Source organism: Panthera tigris, chromosome A2 (assembly GCF_018350195.1).
Source record: "Panthera tigris isolate Pti1 chromosome A2, P.tigris_Pti1_mat1.1, whole genome shotgun sequence".
Classification (NCBI taxonomy): Eukaryota; Metazoa; Chordata; class Mammalia; order Carnivora; family Felidae; genus Panthera; species Panthera tigris.
Genome location: NC_056661.1, coordinates 1069084 through 1093485, shown reverse-complemented (window position 1 = coordinate 1093485; position 24402 = coordinate 1069084). Strand labels below are relative to the sequence as shown.

General features: G+C 65.9%; 1 protein-coding gene across 1 annotated transcript in view; it reads right to left on the bottom strand.

The window, feature by feature from the left end:
* Positions 1-16230, bottom strand: part of ONECUT3 (one cut homeobox 3) — an 18423-nt gene extending 2193 nt beyond the window's left edge. The window contains 10 exon segments of the mRNA XM_042977249.1: positions 12796-12805; positions 15046-15153; positions 15155-15548; positions 15550-15643; positions 15646-15781; positions 15783-15902; positions 15904-16019; positions 16022-16105; positions 16108-16161; positions 16164-16230. Coding sequence (XP_042833183.1) covers positions 12796-12805; positions 15046-15153; positions 15155-15548; positions 15550-15643; positions 15646-15781; positions 15783-15902; positions 15904-16019; positions 16022-16105; positions 16108-16161; positions 16164-16230 — 1183 coding nt within the window.
* Positions 16231-24402: the final 8172 nt, after the last annotated feature.

The following is a 24402-nucleotide window of genomic DNA, read 5'->3' as shown; positions in this document are numbered from 1 at the left end:
GGCTGCTGTTCAACCAAAAGGACAATGAGGAGGGAAGGGGGGCGCCCTTAGAACTTAATATAGAAGCGCTGGAAGGTCAAGGTGAGGACGGAGCGTCGAAAGCAGGCGTCTCTGGACGTCGGAGGCAGGTGCAGAGCCGGCACGTGGGGGGGAAAGACGGTCGTAGGGGCAGAGGGGACGGAGCCGGCCGTTTGCCAGGTTCAGACACTGTCCCAAACCAGAGGAACACATTGCAAGTGGACGGTGGGGGGGAAATCCACGCTGAAGGACAAAAGAGTCCTGTTCGAAAGGGCCCGAGAGGCGCTCAGCTCCAATGACGAGGAAACACCCCCCCCAAGGCTCACCCTGGGGAAATTCCTGAGGCTCAAAGAGAAGCCAGTACCAGCTCCCAGTGAGGAAGGCCAGACATCACGCAAGGGACCGAGTCAGAGGCGCTCGGGGCTTCTCAGGAACTAGGAGGCAGTGCAGCGATGCCTCCAAAAATCTGCAGGAAATTCTATTCAGCTAGAATTATATGTGCGGCGGGACACCAGGCCAGGGAGGGTGGAATAAAGACAGTCAGACAGTCGCGGCTCCAAAAGGCGACTTCCGTGCCCCCTTTCTCAGAAAGCTCCTGGAGGATGAGTTTCACCGCAACGAGGAGGTAAATTAAAGAAGGAAAGTGCGAGGGCGCCCGGGTGGCTCAGTCTGTTAAGCGCTCGATGCCCGACTTTGGCTCAGGTCATGGTCTCATAGTTCCTGCCTCGGGGCTCACTGCTGTCAGCGTGGAACCTGCTTTGGATCCTCTGTCCCCTCTTTCTCTGCCCCTCCTGCTCACTCTCTCTCTCAAAAAATAAAGAAATGTCAAAAATTTTTTTTCTGTAAAAAGCAAAGTGTGACTCAAGTGACAGGACAAGGAGAGGCTCCCCAGAAGATGAGGAGGGGAGGGCCCAGAAGGCAGTGGAACAAAGGCACCCAGGACACGGAGGGCAGCCCCATCCGGCACCAAAGGAAGTGGAAAGGGAACATGACCTAATATGTGTAGAAAATCCTATTGAGTTGGTTTGCATTTTTGTTGGGGAGTGTGGGGAGAGAACTTGTGATTGGCAACCACTAACTCCTGGAAAAACAAAGAGCTGTACGAGAAAGGAGTTGCAATCCTAGTAGTCTGTGTGGCTCAGCTGTGGGCAGTAGTCCCTGAAACCACAATGATGTGACGCCGAATATTGATTTCGGCAAAGGGACTGTGTTTGCAGCTATATCGAGAAGCTGACAGAGGGAAGGCGTGTGGTGGGGATACGGAAAGGTGGTGGTGACGCCGGACGTGGCGGATGAGTGGCGCACCAGGCAAGCCCTTTGTGTATAGAAGATGAGGGCAAGAACCTGGGTTCATAGTTGGTCTGCAGAATGAAACGTTGGAAGGGAGTTCAAGGAACAGTCTTGACCTCCCATCTCCTTGGAACTTGGCCACCCTGTGAGGGTCAAGGGAGGGGCAGGTCCCCCATTCTCTCCAAGAGAAAGCTGGGACTCTGGCGTCAAGTCCAGGGTAAGAGTCAAAAACTCAGCCTCGGGGCCTTTAAGTTTCCGGACAGGCCCTTCTTGCCCACCTGTTGGAATCGTCAATTCATGAATTAATCCACTTAGCGGTTCAGTCACAAATTTCATCACGCATTGACCGCAGGGACAGAGATACAAATGCTCCTCGGAAAGCTCACAGGGGGGGCCTGGCTGGCTCAGTTGGTAGAGGGCTGCGACTCTGGAACTCAGGGTCCTGAGTTCAAGACCCGCGTTGGGCCTAAAGCTTAGTTCAAACAAGCAAGCTCGCTTACACGTCAAGAGCCTTACACGTGTCCTGTCGTTTCATCCTTATGATCATTCCATAAGGGGGTGTCCTCCTCATTTATTCAGAGAAGGCAAGCCACTTGCCCAAGGTCGCCAGCAGGGGCGGGGACAGGAGCCGGGGGCGGCCACCCCGCCCCCCCTCCATGGGAGGGGAGGGCAGGCAGTCTGCTTCTCTCCCACCCGCTTCCCCTGGCTCCAATTCAAGTGCCTAGTGGGGGCCCCAGAGGCAGGGGCTGGGGGGAGGGGCCAGGCCAAGCAGAGAGTCATGAAAAAAACTTCCCGTTTTGTCGATCACAGCAAAAAAGAGGCTCCCCTCTCCCCCCTTCCCAGTGTTCAATCTAATTACAGCTCCTCACAGCCCCAATCGATCTGGGCTCCAGTCAGAGCTGTTTACCAGGAGCAGCTTTTGTCCTGGTTTCCATCCCCCCGCGGCCCCCCAGCCCAGCCTGGAGGCTCGGAGGGTGTGTGCGCCAGCGGTGGGGGGAGAGGCAGCCCAGACGCGCGCGCCCGCCCCCCCCATCGGCGCACCCCTCCCCCGCCGCCACCTTCCCCTCCTCGGCATCCTGTCTGGTGTCCGGGATCACCCCAACAGCCCCAAAGGCCACTGCGGTCCTTGTGCGGCCCGGGCTCCCCGAGAGGAGGCCAGGCTGCTGCGGGCATGAGCCCCTTTCCGGAAGCGAAAGCCCAGGCTTGGAGAGAAGGGCTGACCCGGAGGAGGGCTGGGGACGGGGAGCCTCGAGGAGGAGCCCGGACGTCCCAGGGGCGCCAGCCACCAGCACTCCTGCGGCCACTGCTACGGCCACTGCTACGGCCACCTCTTCCGCGATGATCTCCACTGGGGACACCGCTGTGGCTTACCACCTTCGTCACCTCCCCCCCACCAGCACCTCTTCCCATCACCCCGTGCCTCCCATCACCACACCGACATGTCCTCTCGCCTGCTCTCTAGGCGCTGCCCCGCCATCACGAGCTCCACTGCGGTGGCCCCCACGTCCCCTCTCTTCTCATGGCCATCCCTCCCTCTCACCTCCTGTTGGCTTCACCTGCGCCCCTCGCCTCCTCCCATTTCCTCGTCTACACCGCTGAGCCCTGTCACAGGGGCCGCCACCTCGTAGGTAGCCGGCACGGGAGGACCCAGCCCCGAGTCCCCTCGCCAGGGGCTCCCCGCCTGTAGTGGGGGGGACAGGGAGTGGCCCAGACACAGACCCTGGCCACCAACCCTGGTTTGCTGTGGCAGCCAGAAGAAGAGCCTGCTGGTATGGCTGGAGGGGACCGTTGGGTGGCTGGGCCGGCAGACGTGCTCTGGGACCTTGGGACAAGTCAGTCCCCTGGCAGTGTCCCAGCCTCCTCCTTTGCAGAAACTGGGCCCCCGGCCCCATTCCCAACAGTTTTCAGGGCGCCTCGGCGGCCTCTCCCCTCCCACCCTCACTCAGCCCCTCCCCTCCCCACCCTGTCACCTCTCTCTTCCCATCTCCTCCACTGCCCAGCCCTTTCTTTCCGTCGTTTTTTTTTTCACAGCATTACGATGATGATTCCCCCACTCTCTACACAGGGGCCCCTCAAAAATGTGGGTTTCGGGGTCAGCCCTCCATGCCTCCAGGAAGGAACTGAGGAAATGATATTAAGAACACTGATTCTGAGATGCTCTGATCTTAGAACGTCTGGTGCTTTCTGGAGCCCAGGCACCAGGAGGGTCTGGGGCTGGCTCCTGGGAGAGGTCCTGGCGGCCCTGGGAGAAGACCAGAGGCGGTCGAGGAGAGGAGCCTGAGAAGGCCCGCTCCCAAGTCTGAGCCCCCCTCGTGGGTCCCAGCAGGTGAACCGAGAAGGGCCCTGTCCTCAGCGGGCCAGCCCCCAGCCCCGGGCAGGGCTCCAGGTAGGAGGGGGGGGGGCCCCCACCAGTCCATGTCTAGGTGGGAGCAAAGGGAGGGTGAACTGGGGGGGCCCTCATTTCAGACCCCCTGGAATCCCTCTTAGCCCCTCACTTCTGCCTGCCTCCTGCCTCCCCAGGAAGTGCTGGGGGTCAGCAGACCACACCCTCCCGCTGCTGGGACCCCTCCATGGGCCAAGAGGGCCGTCAAACCCTGCCACCCCTGCAGTATCGCACGGTTGTCGGCCCTCTGTGCCTCAGTTTCTTCTTCCTGCCTTGCCCAGCCAGCCATGGAAGAGAAAAGGACTAACAAGCCCATGGGGAAGGGGAGGGGAAAAGACCATAGCTGAAAATTGTCTTGAATATCATGGCGGGCCTGGGCTGAGGACTATGAGATGAGGTTGCCCAGCTCCCATCTCTGGGGGGGTCCCCCTGGGAGAAGCTGAGCCCCTCTGGGGCTCTCACTCCCATTATTACGTGGCCATGAAGTCTCCCCCCCCCCCCCCACCCCCCCGCCATGTCAGGTCTGCCCCTCTGCCCTCACACTCTCCTGTGAAATCTTCCGGTGGGGGGAGAATTTAGAAGGCAGGGATGGAGAGAAGAAGAAGGAAGAAAAGAAACTCAGGCAAGAAGAGGGAGAGAGAGTTGGGCTGCTGCCGGCCGGAGCACTCCGACACATACGTCAGGGACCCGGCAGCAGTGTGGCCCTTTCTGCCAGGAAAGCCCCTCTCTCACACCCCCAGCCAGCAGCAGAGCCCTTGGCATGCCCCACGGCAGGGCCCCTAGTCCTGACCTTGGGGGCCAAGCCCTGACCTGGAGTCCCCCTGTGTCGCCCAGCACAGATCAGAGTTGGTCCTCGGGAGGCGGCCGGGCCCCCCCGGGGGTGTTCATCCAGGGACTGATGCCCTTGTGACCCTCCTGGGCGGGTGGTGGGGCCAGCCAGTGGGGGGCAGTTGGGCCCCCCGGGGAGCACCCACCCCTCAAGTCAGGGAGGGGCAGAGCCGGGGCCCCCAACCGGGACCCCCCCCCCCCCCGGACTCAGGTCTCACCCTCAGTGGTGGGAGGTGCAGAGTCTGACAAGGGGACGGATCTGGGATTCCCACCTGTTCGGCGCGCCCCCCATCCTGCTGATTGAAACACTTCCCACCTCCCTCACCCCCATCCCTCCCCCATACCCCCCCCACTCTCTCCCCTCCCCCCACCCATTCCCCACCTCCCCCCCCCTCATACCTCATGGCCTCTCCTCTCCTTCCCCTTCCCTCCCTCTCAGCTCCCCTCCCCCATGCTTCCCCTCCTCACCCTTCCCTCCTCGTTGTCTCCCCCCCTCGTCTCTCTCCTTCCCTCACTTCCCCTCACCCCCCTCCCCCCCCTTTCCCCATTCCCCCATCCCCATGGCCTCCCTCCACCTTCCTCTCCCTCCCTCTCCTCCCCTCCCCTGCTTCCCCTCCTCACCTTCCCTCCTCTTGTCTCCCCTCCCTTCCCTCTTCCTCCTTCCCCTCCCCCCCTCCCCCCTTTCCCCATCCCCCCATCCCATGGCCTCCACTCCCCTTCCTCTCCCTCCCTCTCCTCCCCTCCCCTGCTTCCCCCTCCTCACCTTCCCTCCTCTTGTCTCCCCCTCCCGTCCCTCTTCCTCCTTCCCCTCCCCCTTCCCTCCCACCCCTCCCCCAGAGACCGCTGGGCGTGGGTGTGTGCAGCTGGGCAGCGGTGGGTGTCCTGGGCCATCCCCAGCCTCCTGGGGACTGACTACGCGCACGCATCTGTCTGCGCCCCACATCCTGTTGGGGTGCCCTGTGTGGCCCTGTGGGGCTGCCACAAAGTCCCGGCTGGGGCGGAGGGCTATGTGTGGTTGAGGCACCGTGTGCGGGCTCTTGGCGCTTCGCTACAGTTGGGGGGGCGTCCCACACACCATCAGACCCCAGGGGTTGGGGGGAGAGCGTGAATGACCGGGACATCCTGTGACCTCAGCCAGAGCCCATTGGGGGAGGACAGGCAGCCATGTGTGGCGGTGGCGTGGGTATCTGGAGGGGTGCTGGGAGGGGTGAGCCCCGGGGGGCTGTGGGTCGTGGGCCTCAAGGGGAGACGAGGGCACAGCAGACATCGGCGTGACGGTTGCTGGCGGCTGGCCACAGGGGCATAGGGGGACGCTGTGCACTGCACGGGAGGGTCACGAAAGGCGGGGGGGCGCGATATGCCGTGGCCGGGCGGCACGTGGGGGGAAGCTCACTGTGTGTGTGTCCAGGTAGGTGGGACGCAGCCCCCACCCCCACCCCGGGACCATCTAGAGGCTCGGGACTGTTCTACCTGCCTGGTCCCGGGCTGCCCACCCCCACCTTGCCAGTCCCAGCCAGTGGGGACAGAGGGCCTTGAACAGGTGCTCCGTGGACACTGCTTTCCTGGTTGATGGGCACGTGCAGCGACCGGGGATCCTGATGTCCTCGGTCGGGGGGGAGGGAGCGGTCCCACTCTGCTCAGGGGGGTCCACGTGGGTGCCGAGGAGGCTGCGCCCTGGACCCTTTCCTTCCCGAGTGCCACTTGCGCTCATCAAGCACCCACTGTGTGCCCGGCGGGTGCAGCTGGGGACAGCCTCCCTGAGGTGGAACCCCATGCATCACCGGGAAAGCCGGGGCGACTTTGTTCCGGAACAGGGCGCTGGCCGCCTGGCTCTGGGCAGTGAGGGGTGGTGGAGTGGTGTAAGGGTGGGGGGGGGGGGGGAGATGTGAGCCCAGCTGGGTTCTAGAACGCCTCCAAGTGGCGACAGAGCTGCGTGTGCAGGGTGGTCTTGGATGGGAAGTTGGGGGGGGGGGGCGCGGTCCAGTGAAGCCAAGAAGAGAAATGAGCCAGAGCGGCACCCGGACGGCTGGTTGGACGGGAGACGACACTTGGATCGTGGTGCCAGAACTCGGCACCTGAATGACTGTCCTGGTCCCTCCGTGTCAGTCACACTGTCAGCAACAACTAAGCCGCACTCGTGGGCTCCCTCCCCTGCACCGTGTGTCTGCACCCCCCACTGCCTGTCCACCTGGGCACAGGGTGGGGGGTGTGGGAGCGGGAGCTGGAGCCCCGCCGTCCCCTCCCCTCTGGCCACCTCCTGTGCTCAGCTCTGGCCTCATGGAGCAGACAATTCAACACGGAGCCCGGTCTCCGGCTGGGATGATGACCGGTTTCCTTGGCGACGCATGCGTCCCGCCCCAGCCGCCAGCCTCCCGGGCCCCAGTTGCGGAGAGCAGTGGTGCCCCCACCCTGGTGGCTTGTCCCCACTGGGCTGAGCTGCCCTGAGCGTCCCCCACGGCCTCCCAGCCAGAGATGGTGGATGATTTGCCAAGGTCACACAGCGAGTCGCCGAGGGGGGCCTGGAACACGCACTGACCCTCCTTATCTGCACCCCGTACCCCTGAGGGGGCCAGAAAGGGGCTCCCACGGTGGGGCACAGAGTCATCTCCAAGGAGCCGGTGCTGAGCCAGGCCCCTGCCCTCAGAGGCCTCAGCGGCCTCCTGCCCCTGCCCTCCCCTGTCTGTCCCCACACCTCTCCTCCAGGCCTCTGGACTCACCTTGGCTGGCGCCCAGCCTTCCGGAGAGGCCTCGCCTCCCTCCCTCCCCACGGGCTCCCCCAGATGGGATTTTAATGGCCACGTTTTTCAAATGAGTTCTGAACCTTTCAAAGACTTATCAGGGAAAGGAGCGTTTCCACAGGGACTCTGGGCTGCCCTGCCGGGGGGCTCCATCTGGAGCGGGGGCCCCACTGCCTGGGGTTGGGGAGCTGGGGTATCTAGGGGCGGCTCACCCTTGGACCTTCAGTCCTGGAGACCCCCCCACCCCATTCAGACACCCTCAGACGGGGGTGAAGCGCGTGGGCGCACACACCCCGTACCCAACCTCACAGAGCTTTTGATGTTTAAAAAGTGTTATGAAGTCACCACCGTGGCAGCAGTTGGAAATGGATTTGAAAAAGATGCCGGAAAGGAACCATTGATAAGAAAGAACAGGGACGCCAAGCCCGGAGGGGGGGCGGAGCTGAGACCCAGCACTTCGGCAACTAGGAAGCCGATCTACAGATCAACCCGCACAACATGGTCCCCCGACCACCCCACGCATTCACCAGCGGGGCTGGCAAGGGGAGAGGGGAGACCGCCAACCGTCTGGAACAGCCTGATTGTCCTCTGGGCGAGGATGGTGGCCAGAGAAAGAGGGAAATGACCAAGGAGAATAGGACGCAGCCAGAAAAAATGACCACTGTTTCCTGATAGGGAATGTTCCTGATGTCATGGGGGCGGAAGCAAGGCAGAACCGGGCTTTCCAGTGTGTGTAGAGGGGGGGGGGGGGGGTGTGTCCCCAGTGGGGGGGGGTGTTTAAAGAGGAGAAGGACAATGAACAGAAGGAGTGCTTGCCGCACAGGGTCAAGCGCGCCATCTCTCCGGGAGGAGAAAGGTTTGCAGGAAGGTGGGACTGGACGATGCCTTCTTGTTCCGTAAAAATTAGGAACCAGGCGAATGTGTCCACAGTTGGAAATGGTAATACAGCATTTTTAAGAGGGGGGGGGCACAGAAGGGAGCGAGGGTCAGAGCAGTGGCTTTGTGGTCGCTCCCACCGCGCAGGAACCTGTTTCTTTATCCGATTCGTGCGCTCCCACCGGCCTAGGGATTCCAGTGTCCGTTTGGGGAAGGGGATGTGCGCAGGGGAAAGCGACTGGCCCACGTCCTGGGCCCGAGACGCCGCCACCCCCCTCCCCGGCGTTCCCTGAGCGCCACCCCCTGCCCCAGTCCCGGGGAGCCCCCGCCCCAGCCCCAGGGAGTCCCCCCACCCCACCCCCTGCCTCAGTCTCCACACTCGCAGTGCGCCGCCCTAGGGTGTGTGCTGTGCAGGGGTCCGGGGCTCCTTATGTCGGGCCCTGGGCACCCACATCCCGCCAGGCTGCGGACGGAGCTCACTGCTGGCTCCCTCCTGTTTAGGAGATCCCCACCCCGCCAAGGACAGATGTGCCCCATGCGGCACATCGCAGAGGCTGGCTCCCCAGGCAATGAGGGGCGCGTTCGCCTGGTGGGGGAAATTGAGGCCCTGACATCTCCAACGCACACGAGCGCTTGTGGATGGGCACCCGGGTTTAGGAGAAGCGCCCACCCTTGCCGTCCGCCCCGCCCCCGCCCGGTTCGCCCTCCTCCATCGGTGTAGATGGATGCGGCCCTCTCAGTCCCCAAGCACTAGGGAGTAGAGTCGGGACTTGGTAACTGTGTAGATGCGAGAGCACACAGGTGCTCCGGCAAGCCCCGCTGGGGGCGCGTGGGTCACGCCCAGTGGCCCGCACAGGGGTCTCGGGAGAGAGAGGTCCCTTGCTGCGGGCCGCCCCATTAGGCCAGATCTGAGCTCGAAGACCGATGGGGCTCCCGAGCCAGAGTCCGCGCACGTTTCTTACTGTGGATGCGCACGTCTACACCTGCTCCCGCGGACGTCTCCACTGCCTCCCCGCGCGCGCGCGTACGTTTGCGCCCTCCGCACGTCCCTTCCGAAGTCTGCGCCAGTCATGGACGCATCTCCCTGCCCCTGGTTCCGTCTGCGGTGAATCTCTGACTCGTCGGATCTAAGGGGCCCCCAACTCCCCACATCTGTCCACACAGCAAGAGTCCGCCGCCGGCAGGAGGTTAGGCCTCTAAACCCCACCCACACCTACACCTACTTGGCAGAGGGGAGACTGAGGCCACAGGTGCCCCAAAACCGCCCAGGGTCCCGTGGGTCTCCCAGGCAGCCCCTGGCTCCTGGCCTAGCCTCCCCCTCCCCCACTAGCGCTGCCTTCCTTATTGATCAAGGGCCATATTTAATTAAAAACTTGATTCAAACCAGCTCGGGCTCCCCTGTTAAGCTGGGCTCGCTGGTACATACAAAGACACAGGCCAGCTGCGCGGGCCCAGTGGCTCCTTGCAGCCACTCTGGGCTTCCCCACCTCCCGTCCTTTGTCCACGAGGCTCCAGGAGCCTGAGGTCAGGGCACCTGCCCCGGGAGCCTCCTCCTCTATCGGCCACATCTTAGGGGCAATGGGAGGCTGCGTGGCAGGATGCCATGCACAGGCTGTACGAACTCCAAAGTGGTGGTTAAAAACCCCCTCCAGCTTTGAAGGAGAGAGCACACTAGGGATGGGAGCCAAGCCTGGAGACCAGAGGAGAGGAGGAGGAGGAGGAGGGGAGGAGGAGGGAGCGCGGGGCTGGCAGTGTATCGCTCAGACTAGAGTGGTGATGGCTGATAGGGAAGAATCCCAGGAACGGGAGAGAAGTGAGGGGCCAGAATGGCCAGATCTGGGATTTCAGGCTAAGGGGACTTCAGAAAAAAGGAATCGAAGCCCAGCTCCAGGCCCTCACCCTGCAGACTCGTCTGTGTGCCCAATGGTGCCATGCGGGTGACTGTCCCTGTCTTGCAAGGTTGGGCTCGGGGGGGCGCAGGGAGGGCTGGTGGAAATGCACTGCTGGGCCCAGGCTTACCCTGAGGGCCGGCTTCAGCGAGGGGGCGCCCGGGCAGGAGAGGCAGAGGCTGGGACCCGGTGTCCACACACCCTCCCTGGGGGGCTCATGTGGGCCAGGACCCTGTCACCCTCAGAGGAGCTGGAAGGAGAAGGGCAGCACCCGCTGTCCACCTGCCCGAGGGCCATCCACGCTGCTTATCGCATGGAACTTGCCGTGACCTCGAGGGACATCCTGCTGTCCTCCTCTGCCTCGGTCCACTGAGCCTTTGCCCCTCCAGGCCACCTGCTCGGAATGTCCCCCCACTTGCAGGAGGTGGGAGCCGGGGCATCTCAGCCCCTCCAGGCTCAGCCCACCCCCCCCCCCCACCCAGCCCCGTTTACTGCTGGGGAAGCCGGGGTCTGTTCCCCTCCTGCTGGAACGGTGTGTGGCTTTGGCAGTCGCCTTCCTTCCTCTCTGCCTCACCTTGCTGGTCTGTAAAGTGGCCACAATAAACCACATCCAGCTTAAATGGTCATTCGGGTGATTCCATGTCTCACGCCTGGAGGCTGAGCCTAGGAGAGGGGGACGGCTTAAGGCACCCCAGTCAGCCTCCTCCCCATCCCACAGCCTGCCCCTCTCCTCTACCTCCCGGTCTGCACGGTGGGGGCGCAGAATCACTTAAGCTGGGTGGGGTCCTGGGGCTGTCCCAGCCGAGTCTTGGGGTGGAAGGAGGGCCCTGGTTTGGGGGGGGACGCAGAGCTCACTGGGCTGTGCCATACACAATCCCAGACACGTTCTCCCTGCATCCCTGTGGGGGGCGACAGTGTCCCCTCCAGACGCCTCCCGCACTCCCTGCCCACTCTCCTGCACCCCCAGATCACAGGCTGCTGTGGGGCCCCTGAAGATGAGTGGGTGTGGGGGGTGATGAGGCAAGGTGGCCTCAGGGTGCAGGGTCTGTGAATGCACCCTGAGGGGCTCCGCAGGGCGTGGTTGATGAAAAAGCCTCAACAAGCACTTCCTAGGTCCATTTCTCAGATGAGGAAACTGAGCCTCAGGCCCCCACCCTACCAGTCTGTGAGGGAGCCCAGGTGAGGCCCAGGTCTCCAAGTCCTCTGCTGGGATGTCTTGGGGGGAGTCTGGAAGAGATGTGGACCCCTTGGGGTTCAAGGTGAGGATTTTACAGAAGGCGTAGGGGTCCTGGGGGGTCGTTCCGGAAGCCGCACAGCCACCCCTCCCACTGGGACTCTCGGTTGGACCGTTGACCTTTCGGGCTGGGTTCCTTCAGGCTCAGACCCCGCCCAGCTCCACCCGCCCCGCACCCGGTCTGGGATGGTGGTGGCAGAGTGGGGGAGGAGGCTGGGGGCACGAAGTGCCCGTCTTAGCCTGGATGGAGGCCTGATTTGCCTTTTCCTGTCCATGACCGTCCCCTCCAGACCCCAGCCCCGGCCACGTGCCATCAGCAACTTGGTTCCAGAAATGGGTCCCTTCCTGCCTCAGTTTCCCCCATGCTGGCCTCCAACAGCCCTCAGGGATTTGGGCACCTGGCTCACCAGTGAGGCAAGAAGGAGGAGGGTGACCTTTTCCCAATCGCCTGCTTTCTGATATTTATTTTATATATGTTTTCTGATCAGTTACAAAAAATACTTTTCCTCCAGAGTTGCAATTTAAACAATATTTGAAGAAGGCCGAAGCTATCGACCGGCAGCGGTGATGAATTAGAGACGGTAATTCGAATTCATCGACCACCCCGCCCCAGCCGAGAGTCCCCTCCCCCCACCCCCAGTCCCTCTCCCACAATTACTGCTGGAGCTAGAACCTGGGAGGCTTCCAAGAGGAGGCAGCCCCAAGCCTCGTGCTCCCAGGACCCTGGTGTGGGCTGGGAAGACGAGGCCGGCCCGGCAGCCGTGGGGTTAGGGTCCTGCAGGATGGGCCTTGCCGGGACCAGCGGGTCCCAGAATCTCAGAATGTTAGACCCAGAACCTGGCCCCTCCAGCGCACACACATTTGACAGATGGGTAAACTGAGGCACCCAGAGCAGGCCGGCATAGGGCAGTGGGGTGGCCCCTGAGGGCCACGCAGCCAGATTCCTTAGGTGCTTCCCGGAAACAAAGACGCCACCCCTTGTCCCTGGGCCCCGGATCTGGGAAGGAGGGAGGTGGGGAGCTGGGAGGGTGGGCCGGGAGACACGCAGGCTAAGGGCCCCTCCCCGGCTCAGCTGCCCTGGGGGGCTCTCGGTCTTCTTTTCAGTATCTCCCCTTCTCTGCTCTCTCTCTTTGTCTTTTTCTCTCTGCATCCCTGTTTCTGTTTCTCTTTCTGTCTCCAGTTCTCTGGTTTTTCTCCCTCTGTTTTTGTCACTCTGTCTCTCCCTACCTGTCTCTGCCTCTCTGTGTCCGTCTGTCCGCGTGTGTCTTCCTCCCTCGAGCCCGGCGGGGGCGGCTCCCCGGGGGGCACCGCCAGGGAGGCGGCGGCGGTGGGGGGGTTGGGGTGGGGGGGACGGGTGGCCTGGCCAGGGCGCAGCGCAGGGCAGGGCGGTGAGTCCTCCCCGCGGGGTCCAGATGGGGGGGGGGGGGTTGGGGAGCGGATCGGGGCACCTGCAGCGGCTCCAGGCCTTCGCGTGCTGGGCGGCATGGTTGGGAGGGGGACGCGCCCCGCTGCCTCCCCGTAAGCGCCGCGATTTGCCGCCACTTAACCGCTTTTCATTTGCGCAGCGACCGGAACTAAAGGCCTCTCGGCCGGCCGGCGCCCTAATTACCCCTCGCCCGGGCCGGGCCACCTCTAACTCCCAGGCCAAGCCCCGTGGTGTAGACGCGGCGGCCCGGAGCGCGCCCGAGTTGCGGTGGAGCCGGCGGGTCGGCGGGGTCACCGCCGTGGGCAGCGGCGGGAGGAGCAGGGGGCGCGCGCGCCGCACGGTCCCCACTCATTATCCCCGGCACCCGAGCGCCCTGCCCGAGGCTCGGCCCCGCGCTCACGCGCTCCTGTGCCCCGTGCGCTCCGGAGACAGCCTGGATTCCGACTTTCCTTTCCCAAAGGGGGGCCGGCTGTTTCCCCACCTGCAGTCCTCCGCGCGCGCCCGAAGGGGAAGACCCGGGCGGGGGGAGCCGGGCGCCCCTCAGCCCGCAGCAGCGACACCCCCTGCCCCACCCCTGGGGGCATGGACTTCGCGCCTGTGGTCCCTGGCTCTGGGACGCCCTGGCCCACCTCTGGGGGGGGGGGCGTGGGGGCTGAAATGGGCGGCCGCAGTTCGTGATGGTCCGTTCAGGAAACACAGGTGCCGGGGAAGGGTGCACAGTGGTATGTGTTCTTCGGGGGTGTCCCCGGATATACATGCGCTGGGAGGAGGCCCAGGGTGGCAGGTGTGGCCAGATGTCAAATGCCCATGTCCACGCGTCTCCACGAGCGCCACTTAGCATCTGACACCTTAGGGCACCTTTTGCCACCCGATGTCACCTGCGTCGCACACAGCGGTCTGCGCCTGTGTCCCTTGTGAGCGCACCCGTGGCCCTGCATGTGCGATGGGGAGCAGTACAGGACAGGTTTCGCCCTTACACAAGCCCCACGTCTGGGTTCCTAACACCGGTTCTGAGATGTCACGACGACCTCCCGCACGATGGGTCACCTGCCGCACATGCGGGGACTTAATTTCCCACTCCCCAAAGCGGGGAATCTAAGAAGCCTAGAGGAGGCTCCACAGAAGGGGGAAAACTGAGGCCACGTGTCAGCGCAGGCTCCCCGGGCTGTCCAGCAGGCCAGGGGGCCGGGAGGAGCAAACCCAGAACCCCCTCCAGCGGCAGCCTGCGCCCCTTCGCCCCGGCCCCCCTCCCTGCGGGGGTGGCTGGAGGCAGAAATCCCGCCCTGCCTCCTTGCTCCAGGGGTGCCTAGTCTGAGAGCCAGCCCACTCCAGCTCCACTCGCCCCTGCGTGCAGAGAAGCGATCGATCCCGCGTCGTCGGAGGCGGCTATTGTCCCCGCGGCGGCCCCCTCCCCCTGCGGCCAGGGAAAGACCCCCTCCCACACACACACACTCAGGTCAGGCCCTTCCCCGTGACAGTGGCCGGGCCTCTCCTGCACCCCACAGACACCCAGGAGAGGGGGGCCTCCGGCCAGGCCGCCTCGCTGGGGGCAGGTGTGGACCCAGCTGCTGTCAGCTGGGAGGGAGGAGGGGGAGCGCGGTCCCCAGGGGGGCCGGGGGCTGAGAGTCCGTGTGAGCGAGAGAGACAGAAAGAGAGCGCGGCGGAGAGAAGGAGAAAGAGCGGGGAGGAAACCGGGAGGAAAACCAAGATCCAGCGAAAAATAAATAGAAACCAGTTTGCCCCGACAGACAGAGGTAGAAAGGAGGGAAACACGGGACGGAAAGGCAAGGGCCGGCAGGAGTGCGCGCGCCCGGGTCAGAAGCGACCGCGCAGGGCAGGCGGCCGGCCGGGGGTGTGAAGGCCTCCGGGCCGCCCCTCCCCCGCCCGTTCTCGGGTGACCTTTGCCAGCGGCCGGAGAGGGGGAGGGGGCTATCGATCGCCGAGGCCGAGCTACAAAGAAGCGCGCGCTGGGGCCGAGGGCTGAGCGCGGGCCCGGCCCCGGCCTCCTCCGCGCCGGCAGCCGGTGTGCACGGTCCCGGCCCTCCGCCTGGAGCTGGAAGGAGGCGGGAGTGGCGCCCCCAGCCGAGAGCAGCGGCGCGTCCCCCCGCCCACCCCACACACACAATGAACGACCCCGCAGGCTGCTTCGGGGATCCTCCCACAGCGTAAAAGGAACCAGGGACCCCCTCCCCGTTCCCGGGCTGCCGGGGGGGGGGGGGCGCGTGGCAGGCGGCACAATCCCCTTCTCCCTTTCGGCGGCTGCACGAACCGGCGGGGGGGCGCACATGACGCTCCCGCAGGGGAGTCCCGAGCCGGAGCCCCGGGGTCGCGCGCAGTGCGCCGCGCTCCTACCTGCCAGGCGCCAGCGCCGACATGCGCTGGAACTCGGGCTCCTGCAGCCACTTCCACATCCTGCGGAAGGTCTCGCGGCCCGACTTGAGCTTGCTCCACGGCTTGGGGTTGCGCAGCAGGGTCGGAGAGCGTGCCCTGCGAGCGGCACAGGATGCGCTGCGCGAAGATGGCCTGCGGGATGCTGTAGCGCTTCAGCTCGGCGGTGATGCGCTGCGCCACCTCCCTTGTGTTGATCTCCTCCGCCGCCGCGCCCCGCCCCGGGGCGCCGCCGCCGCCGCCCGCGCCCGGGCCGCCGCCGCCTGCGTGGGACCCGTGCGCCCCGGCGGCCCGCCAGCCGCCCAGCGGCGCCAGCAGCCCCGCGGTGCCCCCGCCGCCCGCGCCGCCGCCGCCGCCGCCGCCGCCGCCGCCTCCGGGCAGCCCGCGAGCCAGCGCGTCCTCGGGCGCGCCCAGCAGCGCAGCGTGCGGTTCGAAGGCGGCGGGCGGCAGCAGCTTGTCCCCGGCCAGGTGGCCGGCGCGCCGTAGCGGCCAGCGGCGGCGGCGGCGGCGGCGGCGGGGGCTGCGGGGCGCCGTGCAGCGCGGGCGGCAGCGCGTTGGGCAGAGGCGACAGCGCGACCCCATGGCGGGCAGCTCCTTGCCGTAGGGCCCGTAGAGGTGGCCCACGGAGGCGAGCGCCGCGCGTTCGTCGCGCATGAGGGTGAAGCTGCCGCTCACGCTGGCCGCCAGGCGCTGCGGCGGGGGCGGCGGGGGGCGGCGCGGCCGCCGGGTGCGGGTGCGCGTGGGGGTGGCCGCCGTGCGCCCCGGCCACCGCCGCGGCCGCCGCGTGCTGGTGGAACTTGTCGGCCACGGCGGCGAGCGGCGGCAGGTGCTGCCAGGGGCGTGAGCGTCGTGTAGGTACCGCCCAGGCCGGGCGCCTCACAGGCCATGCCCATGGCCGGGTGGAGCGGGCCCGCCAGCTCCCCGCGGAAGTCGGCGCCGCCGCTCGCGCGCCCGTGCCGCCCGCACCCCCGGCTCCCCCGCCGCCGCCGCCGCCGCCGTCCAGCAGGCTCGCCATGCCGGCCACCAGGCCCGGGCGCCGGGCGCCACCAGGCCGCGGTGCTGCGCCGCCGCCGAGCGCGCGTGGCCGGGCTCAGCAGCTCGCCCGCCTGCGCGTGGGCCACGCCGTGCAGGCCCCCCAGGCTCTCCAGGCTCAGCTCCATGCTCGGCCGCTCGCCCGCCGCGCGCGCTCCTCGGCGCCGGCCGGCGCGCTCAAGGCCGCCGCATGGCCCCGCCCGCTCCCCGGTGGCTGCGCGCGAGGCTGCCCGGCTGCGCGGCGCACCGCCCGGCCCGGCTGCGAGCGCGGCCACCAGGATGTGGCGGGGGAGCGGCCGCCGGCGCCCGGGCCCGGGTCTGACGTCAGCACCCCCGCCCACCCGCTCCCCTCTCCGCCGCCTCCCGCCGCCTCGCTCTCCGCCCGCTCCGGCCCCCTCGAGCTCCAGGCGGGCCGGAGTGGGCCAGACTCGGGCTCCTGGGGTCCCCAGCCTCCGCGCCCGTCCGCGTCCCCCCCTCTCCAACAGGGGGGCCGGCGGACGCGGGGACAGCCGGGCAGGCTTCGGAGGACAGACCCCAGCGAGGTGGGGCTGGGGCCTCATCCCTACACCTCTCATTCTGTGTCTCTCCCCAGAGGGTCAGGGAGGTTACTTTCCTGCCTGACGCCCCCAAATCTATCTCCAGGAACACGTAGGAATGTGGCTGGGTGGGGCCTGGGGTCCACTTGTCCCCCCTCTGGCGCACACGGACCCCACGAGGTAGGTTCCTGTGCAAGCTGGGCTTCCCCTATGGGAGCACCGTACAGGGAGTCACTGCCCGCTTCCCATCTCTCTGCGGGGAGTCCTGCTGAAAATCGGGGTCCTCAGGCTGAGTCAGGGCCTGTCCACCCCCAGTGTCCGGATCTGCTTCCAGGGTGTGGGCACCTGGGCCTCAGTTTCCCTAGCTGCACAGTGGAGCACCCGTCCTCAGGGTGCCAAAGATGCCTCCCGCCTTCAAGTTCTGGTTCCCTCCATCCCCAGCAGGGCAGCAGCTGGGGAGTGGGGGAGGAGGGGGGGACCTTTAAAGAACTTGTCCTTTTCCAGAGCAGGCAGGTGGGGGACTTGTCCTCTCTGCTTCCTAAGAAGCCCCTGCTTCCAACTGCCCCCCGCACCCCAGTGTTTCTCTTTTGTTGTGTGGGGGAGAGAAGGTGCTTCTTTTCCTCCCCACCGGGAGACAGTTGAGGCCCAGGGACCCTTGGGAACTGGGAAAATGGGGAGCCTCCCACGCTCAGAGAGACATTCCCTTCCATGGTCCCTCCAGCGGGGGTCAGATGCAGGTAACGGAGGGGTCACCCCTCCCACACCCCGAAAGGTGCCCCGCCCCAAATCAACCCACCCCTTCTTCCTTCCCCAGTATGGCGGCCCCGCAGGGTGACCTGTGGGGGGGGAAAGCTACTGAGGCCTCTCCTGGAGCCCCCAAGGTGCCCCCATCTCAGCAGGGAGGCTGTAAGTGGCCAGTGGACGGAAGGCCCAAGCAGGGAGCCAGCGCCCCCTCCGTGCAAACCACGGGCCGCCCCGTCCTCACGCCTGCAACACCGTCCCCCACGCCCGCAGACGAACTGAGCTCGGCCCCTGGGCTAGGGCCCTCTCGGTCTGTTTTTCCTTCCATCGTGGGGAGGGGAGTGTTTTCCTGCCAGCTCTAGCTTTGAGCCGGAGAGGCACAACCGTGCTGGCCCCCATCATGGCAGAGGGAGGGGGCACAAGGGAGTTTGGGGCCTGGACGACCAGGACCCCAGCTTGGGGGGATCAGACAGAGTAGAATGGGCTGATCCAAGTCCTGGGTGGGGTAGGGGCTCATGGGGACCCCCGTCAGGGCCTCGTGCCGCTTAGGACTCAGCGTTTGGTAGCTGCCTACTGTTGACCGAGCACACACTCTGTCCTCACCCGCTGCTGAGAGGAGTCGAGCCACCGTTTCTCCCTGCCCCTCAGGCCCGAGGTAGAGGGGGTGCCCTGGCAGGGCCCCCCCCTTGGGCTGAGGTCCGTCCGAGCGCTAACACTCCAAGTGCGTGCTATCTGGGTCCGTGGTTCAGATAGAATTCCGGGTTATATATTATTACACCCATCTTCCAGGTGGGAAAGCAGAGATGGGAGAGGGGCAGGTCCGAACAACTGAATATCCCCCTCCCCGTGAGGATTCTGAGTCCGGGAGGCGGGTTCTGGCGGCGCTGAGCCCCAGCCTGAGCTCCCCAATCCCACCCTCCAACAATCACAGATAATTAAAAATAATCGTGGGATCTAAAAATCAATCAGCCGCCATAAAATGATCACATCCCAGGCCCAAGAAGCGGGGGTCAGGCGGGGCTGGGGAGTCATGGGAGGGAAGACTGAGCTGGAAGGAAGCACCCCCAGATGTCAGCCTAGGGGCGCTGGGGGGTGTCCAGGCCGTGGGCTCTCTGCTTCCTTCTCCATATATTTTCTCCAGCTCGATTATCACTTCATTTTTATAACAAGCATGTGCGGCTTGCTAACGAAGAAAGCGCCCATTTTGAAAAGGAAAGAGGCCAGCCTGGGGCTTTAAGGCGGAGCCCCCTCCGCGCCGAGGACTCGGGACACCCTGAGCGCCCAGGCTCGGTGGGGGCTGGGACCGCTGGCTCCGTGCAAGCAGCTCCCGCCTCCTGTACGGCGGCCTGGGTTTGGACCCCCTCCGGGAACAGGGATCCTGCTCCTCGCAGGGGCTGCGCTCGTACTGGGAGACTGAACAAAAATCTGCCGGCATCTAGGAGGGAGGAGGCCCCCTGGCACCCCTGAACCCGCTCTCCCCACCAGCGGCCTTTTAGTAATTAGTAAAATAGAATTGAGCCGGCCACGGGGCAGGCGGGTGGCTCGCGCGGATCGATCTTGGGTCATTAGGCAAATTGCGGGCGGGGGAGGGGTGGGCTAGATGGGGGCAGGGAGACCCCCTTCCTCGCTCCTACCGGGACCTTGGCCACGTCGCCTAAGCTCTACGGCCTCAGTCTTCCCGCAGGAAAATTGGAGTTCGACTCCCGGACCCCGCGTCCGCTCGCGCTGGGCTGCCCCCCCCCCCCCGCCCCCGCCGATGCCCACCTTCTCTGTGCCAAACTGGGACCTCCTCCCTGCCCCGGGAGCCCAGCGGGGGCCTTCAGCCACAACACCTCCCTTCCAGGCTCGAAACTGCCCTGGGGGCACGCTGTGGTCCACCTCCAGGCCTCTTGTTCTGGCTCCGCCGCGCAGCCAAAAAACATTAGGGGGGATGCACCCGAGGGTTTTCTTTTCCCGGCCTCTCCCAGGTCCGCCCTCGGTCCGCGCCCGATTCTGCGATTCCACTTGTCCCCACGGAAATGAAAGTCACCGGCGACCGCGCACGCCTAGTTTTACTAGAGCAAGGTTTTAATAAATAGTGGCGGCGAATGTGCCCCCCCCCCAGCCCCGCCCGAGCCTGAGGCCCGCGCCGGCACCGTTCCAGTCCCCAGGCCCGCGGGCGCCCAAAGCCTGGCCGGCGCGCACCCGTAGGCCCTCACCCTCCCGCCGGACTCCTGCGCCTTCGTTCGGGCGGGGTCGGAGGACTTTATTTAGATTTGGGGGGAGGGTGCTAGGCTCTTCCGGCCTGGCGGGGATCCCGGCGCGGCTGTGCGCGCGGGCGCCCGAGGTTCCACTTTCGGACGTTGGGCGCGGGGTCCTTCCGAGGCCCGAAGGCGGGGCGCCACGACGTTGGGGCTTCGCCCCTGGCGGGCCGGCCGTCCGGAGCTTCTCGCCAGCGGCCGGCGGCGCCCGGGGCGCTGGCCCGCGGGGTCGGTGCTCCCGCGGGCGAGTCGGCGACAGCTGCGCTCGATCGATCCCCACGCCCGCCCGGGCTCCGTTGCCCCCGCCGCAGCGCGCGGCTCCATCGAATCCTCATCGCTCCCGGGCCGCGCCGCCCGCCGCGCTCTCGGCAAACACGGCGCTTGTTTGCGCGGGGGCAGCGGGGCCCGGCGTCCGCGGGGGCGCGGGTCTGTGTGTGTGAGTGTGTGTGTGTGTGTGTGTGTGTGTGCGCGCGCGCGCGCGCCTCCCTGGGGCCCCGCGTCCCGGTCCCCTCCCCCGGCGGCCCGGAATTGCACCCACAGACCCCCACCAACACTATTCTCAGGGGTGGGTAGTCGAGGCCCGGCCAGGGCAGACGCCGGAGGGCGCCCAGACAGCCGGCCCACCCCGCCCGCGCCTCAGTTTCCCCATCTGGAGAGTGACCCGCAGGGCGCCCGAGGTCGGCCTGCTCTCCTCGCTCCCCGTCCACCTGCTTTCGCTTCCGCTGCGCGCCCGAGCCGGGCTGGGGGCGGCAGCCTGGGACGCCCAGGTCGCAAATACCCTGAGGCCAGTTGGAGGCGCGGTCAGCAGGGGCTGCGACACGAACGAGCCCCCCTACGGTGGCCCAGACCCCTCTTCTCTCGGCTTTGTCGAGATCACCCCTCCTCCTTCAGGAGCTGGTGAGGAAACTGTGAGTCTGCCCGGCAGGGAGCAGTCGGGGAAACTGAGGCCAGGCCGGCAGGGCACGGCTCGCGGGTCTCCGGGAGGACGAGGGAGGGGGCAGCGCGGGCTGTGGAGCCGGAGGCCGCCCCCCAGCCCCGCTCCGCTGATGGGGCCCAGGCACTGCGGGCCGAGAGCTTCCCCGGAGCAACGAAACCCGCGTCGGGCGCCCAGCTCCGGAGGGGCCCCAGCGCCACCCCCGCCGCGAAGCCCGGGCCTTCGGCCGCCGAGCGAGACCCCCGCCCCCTCGCAGCCCGGGGCACCCTCTGGTCCTTCCCGGAAGGGAGGTTCCTTCGACAATTAAAAATGTAAATACATATATTCAACCCACGGACGCTCTCCGCCTTGCACAAAGGTGGCGAGCGGCTCCGGGAGCCCAGAGTCGCGCGGGGCGCAGCCGGTGGGTCTGCGGAGGCTCGGGGCTGGGGGACCCGGGCCGGGCTGCCTCCCTGACCCGGGTCGCGGCGCCGACTCTGCGAGCGCCAGCATGCGGGCCCCGGCACCCCAGAGTGTGCGGCCGTGGACCCCCCGGGAGGCGACCCAGAGGCCGTGAGCGCAGGCCTGGGAGGGCGCCCACTTTCCTGACGCCGAGGTGGAGGCCCCAGGCGGGAGGGGGGGCTACGCCCCTCCTGCTCAGGGAGCGACCGAGGGGCGCCCGCCCCGGGCAACCACCCGGGCGGCATCCGGTTGGCTGCGGAGCCTCGCCCTGACCTGGCGCCCCATTAACGCGCCATTTATCTGAACACATGGCACCCTTGCCGCTTGGCCAGGAAGTGGGGGGGGGGGGCAGACTCCGCACCACCGTCCTGCAGGGCTGACCGCCCCCACCCCCTGCGGCCTCCCTGGGTGTGAGCCCCGCCCCCCAGACCTCTTGGAGGGGTACTGGGAGGTTGGGACTGGGGCAAGGGGTGCTGGCCCGCCAGGAAGAACCTACCGGTGGAGGCTGGAGGAAGGGACCTGGGCCGGTCACTGGATTTAAACACATCTCTCAGTGCAGCGCCCACCCAGAGCTGGGGGGGGTCACCCGGCCCTGGCGGGGGGGGGGGGAGGTCGTGCTAGTGCTTGGGGAGGGAAGACAGACTGCTTTTTGCTCCTGAGTGAGCGATGGGGGCAGGGCGCCTTCCCAGCACCGGGCCTGGATGCTGAGTTTTGTGGGATGTGTAGGAGTTCATCAGGTAGGGGAGTCAGGGACGAAAGGCCCTCTCATCACGTGGGGAAGGGAGGGCCGGGGCAGGGGCAGGAGGTGGGCCTCACCCAGTCCCCCCAGTACTGAGCAGCGAGTACCCACGGGCCTGCATTAAGGAAATATTTGTTGAATGAGTCAATGAGATAAGGCTGGGACTGGGGGGTGGGGGTGGTGTCGGAGCCGAGCCTCCAATGCCAGCCTGGGAGGCCAAGCGGGACAGGGCCCGTAGCCTTTAGAACAAGTCCTTCCCGACTCTGTCTGCACAAACGGAGCGCGTCGGAGATGACAGCCCCCCACGCCGTGTGTTGTGCGGGGAGTGGGGGGCAGGCGAGTGGCTGCGTGAGGGGAGGGGACTGCTCTTCCTTCAGTCTGCAGCCACCTCACTACGCCTCCCTGCCCAGGGGGTGAGGGGTCCCAGCCCCCCCCCCCCCCCCGGGAGTGACACACCCAGCAGAGACCCCCTTCTACTGTCTGCCCCCTCCCATTATGCCTCCTGCAGGCCGGGGGTGGAGTGGGCGGGACTACGAGGCAGGCCCTCTAATTGAGCCCATTTTGCAGATGAGGAAACAGGCACAGGGAGCTTCTGGCACTTGGCCGAGGCCCCCAGCCCCAGGCCCGCGGAACCGGGTGGCCCGGGGAACGCATTGGTGCGCCCAGCCGGGGTCCCAGCTGACTCTGTGCCGCCTGCAGCCACACAGAACGTTTCTCTGAACTAGTCCTTCGGATAATCCCAGGGACCAGGGAGCCCGTGACCCCCCCACCCCCGAATTTGTGGGAGGCGGTGAGAGGAGACCGGAAGAGACAGTGCCTGCACTTGCCGTGGTCCCCTCTTCTGGGGCCTGTGACCCAGCAGCCGGGTGGCAGACTGCTCACAGCCCAGATGCAGGTGTGGGGGGATCGGTCCTCCCGGATCCGCCCCCGCCTCCCACCAGCCAATCATTAAAGGGCCCCAGAAGCGGAAGGGTCAACCTGGCCCCTCCTGGAAAAGGTCACGGCCACCCCGACCTCAAACACTGGAGCCTGACCCTTGGGAGGGCCCCAGGCTGCAGGGAAGCAGAGTTCCATGGCCTGGAGGGTTTGGGCGGCCTCAGTTTCCCCCACTGGTAAGAGAGGGAGTTTTGGTGCTCCTGCCTTGCCCCTCCCACTCGCCCTCCCCTTCCCCCTCTCTCCCCCTCCCCCCCTCCTCCTCCTCCTCCCCCTCCTTCCCCTTCCTCTCCTCCGTCCTCCCCCTCCTCCCCCTCCTCCCCTCCCTCCTCCCCCTTCCTCTCCTCCTCCTCCCCTCCTCCCCCTCATCCCCTCCCTCCTTCCCCTTCCTCTCCTCCCTCCCCCCTCCTCCTCTCCCTCCTCCCCCTCCCCCTTCCTTCCCCCCTCCCCTCCCTCCTCCCCTTCCTCTCCTCCCTCCCCTCCTCCCCCTCCCTCCTCCCCTTCCTCTCCTCCCTCCCCCCTCCTCCTCTCCCTCCTCCCCTTCCTCTCCTCCCTCCCCCCTCCTCCTCTCCCTCTTCCCCCTCCTCCTCCCCCTCCCTTTCCCCCTCCCCCTTCCTCCCCCCCTTCCTCTCCTCCCTCCCTCCTCCTCCCCCTCCCCCCCTCCTCCTCCCCCTTCCTCCTCCCTCCCCTCCGCTGCTAACAGCTGTAACTGCTGCTTATCCCACCTCCCTAACGAGCACCCAGGCCCCTCAGAACAGTCCCGGCGGCTTCCCTCCGTAATTGCCTCCGTAATAAATCCCCGCACTTTGGCGGGTAGGAACCGCTGGGCTTCCCTCTCTTTCTCCCCCTCGCTTTTAAAAACGCAAACGCAACACAACATTTCTATTATTACTGAACTCCCTGTGCATCAGCGGTAAGAAGACAGGTCCTTCTCAAGCAGCCTCCCCTGGGACTCAGCCGAGAAGCAGAACTTCCTCCAGTCCCTGCGTCCCCTCACCCCTGCCTGGAGGGGAGAGACCTGAGGGGGGGCGCTCAGGCACAAGTGTGAGAAAACAGGCGGTGCATCCTCCTGGCCCAGGTCCATCAGGAGGTCCCCGGGTGGGCTGCTCGGCCTGGGGGCCGGGCTCCCTGGGGTCACAGCACCTGCAGGACCGGCAGGGTTTGGGGAGGGTTTGGGGAGGGCTCAGGGTCACCTGGCTGACCCCTTGCTTGTTTTCCAGGTAAGAAAACCTCCCAGAGCAGCTGCCCCTCAGCTGCCTAGGAAAATCAAAGACCTTCAGATCTCAGAGGCAAAGACAAAGGTGGGGGGGAGGTAGGTGTGTGGCAGCCGAGCCCCGCCCCCTGAGGGCTGGCTTCCCGCACTGACCCATTTCTTGCCTGGGGAGACCGAGTCTCACCTTGGCTGTTTCGTGGGGTAGCTGGCCCCTGACCTCTGGGGTACCATCGTCACGCGGGTGCCTTGTTGCCCAGGGATGGAGGGGGACATCAGCCAGGGCCTTTTTGGTGCCACAGCCTCCCCCCCCCCACCGCAAGATCAAGGTCAAGTTGTGGGTTCCAACTCCAGCATCCCCTTACCCGTATCACTGATGCTTTCGGAGGCTCAAGGTGCTTATCTGTGGGATGGACTTAAAACACACACACGGTGCAGACCTGTAGGTGCTCAGAAAATGCTTGCGGCAGAGGCAGGTGCTGAGCTCTGTCCACGCCCCGCACGGAGTGAGCCAAGGCAGGTGGGG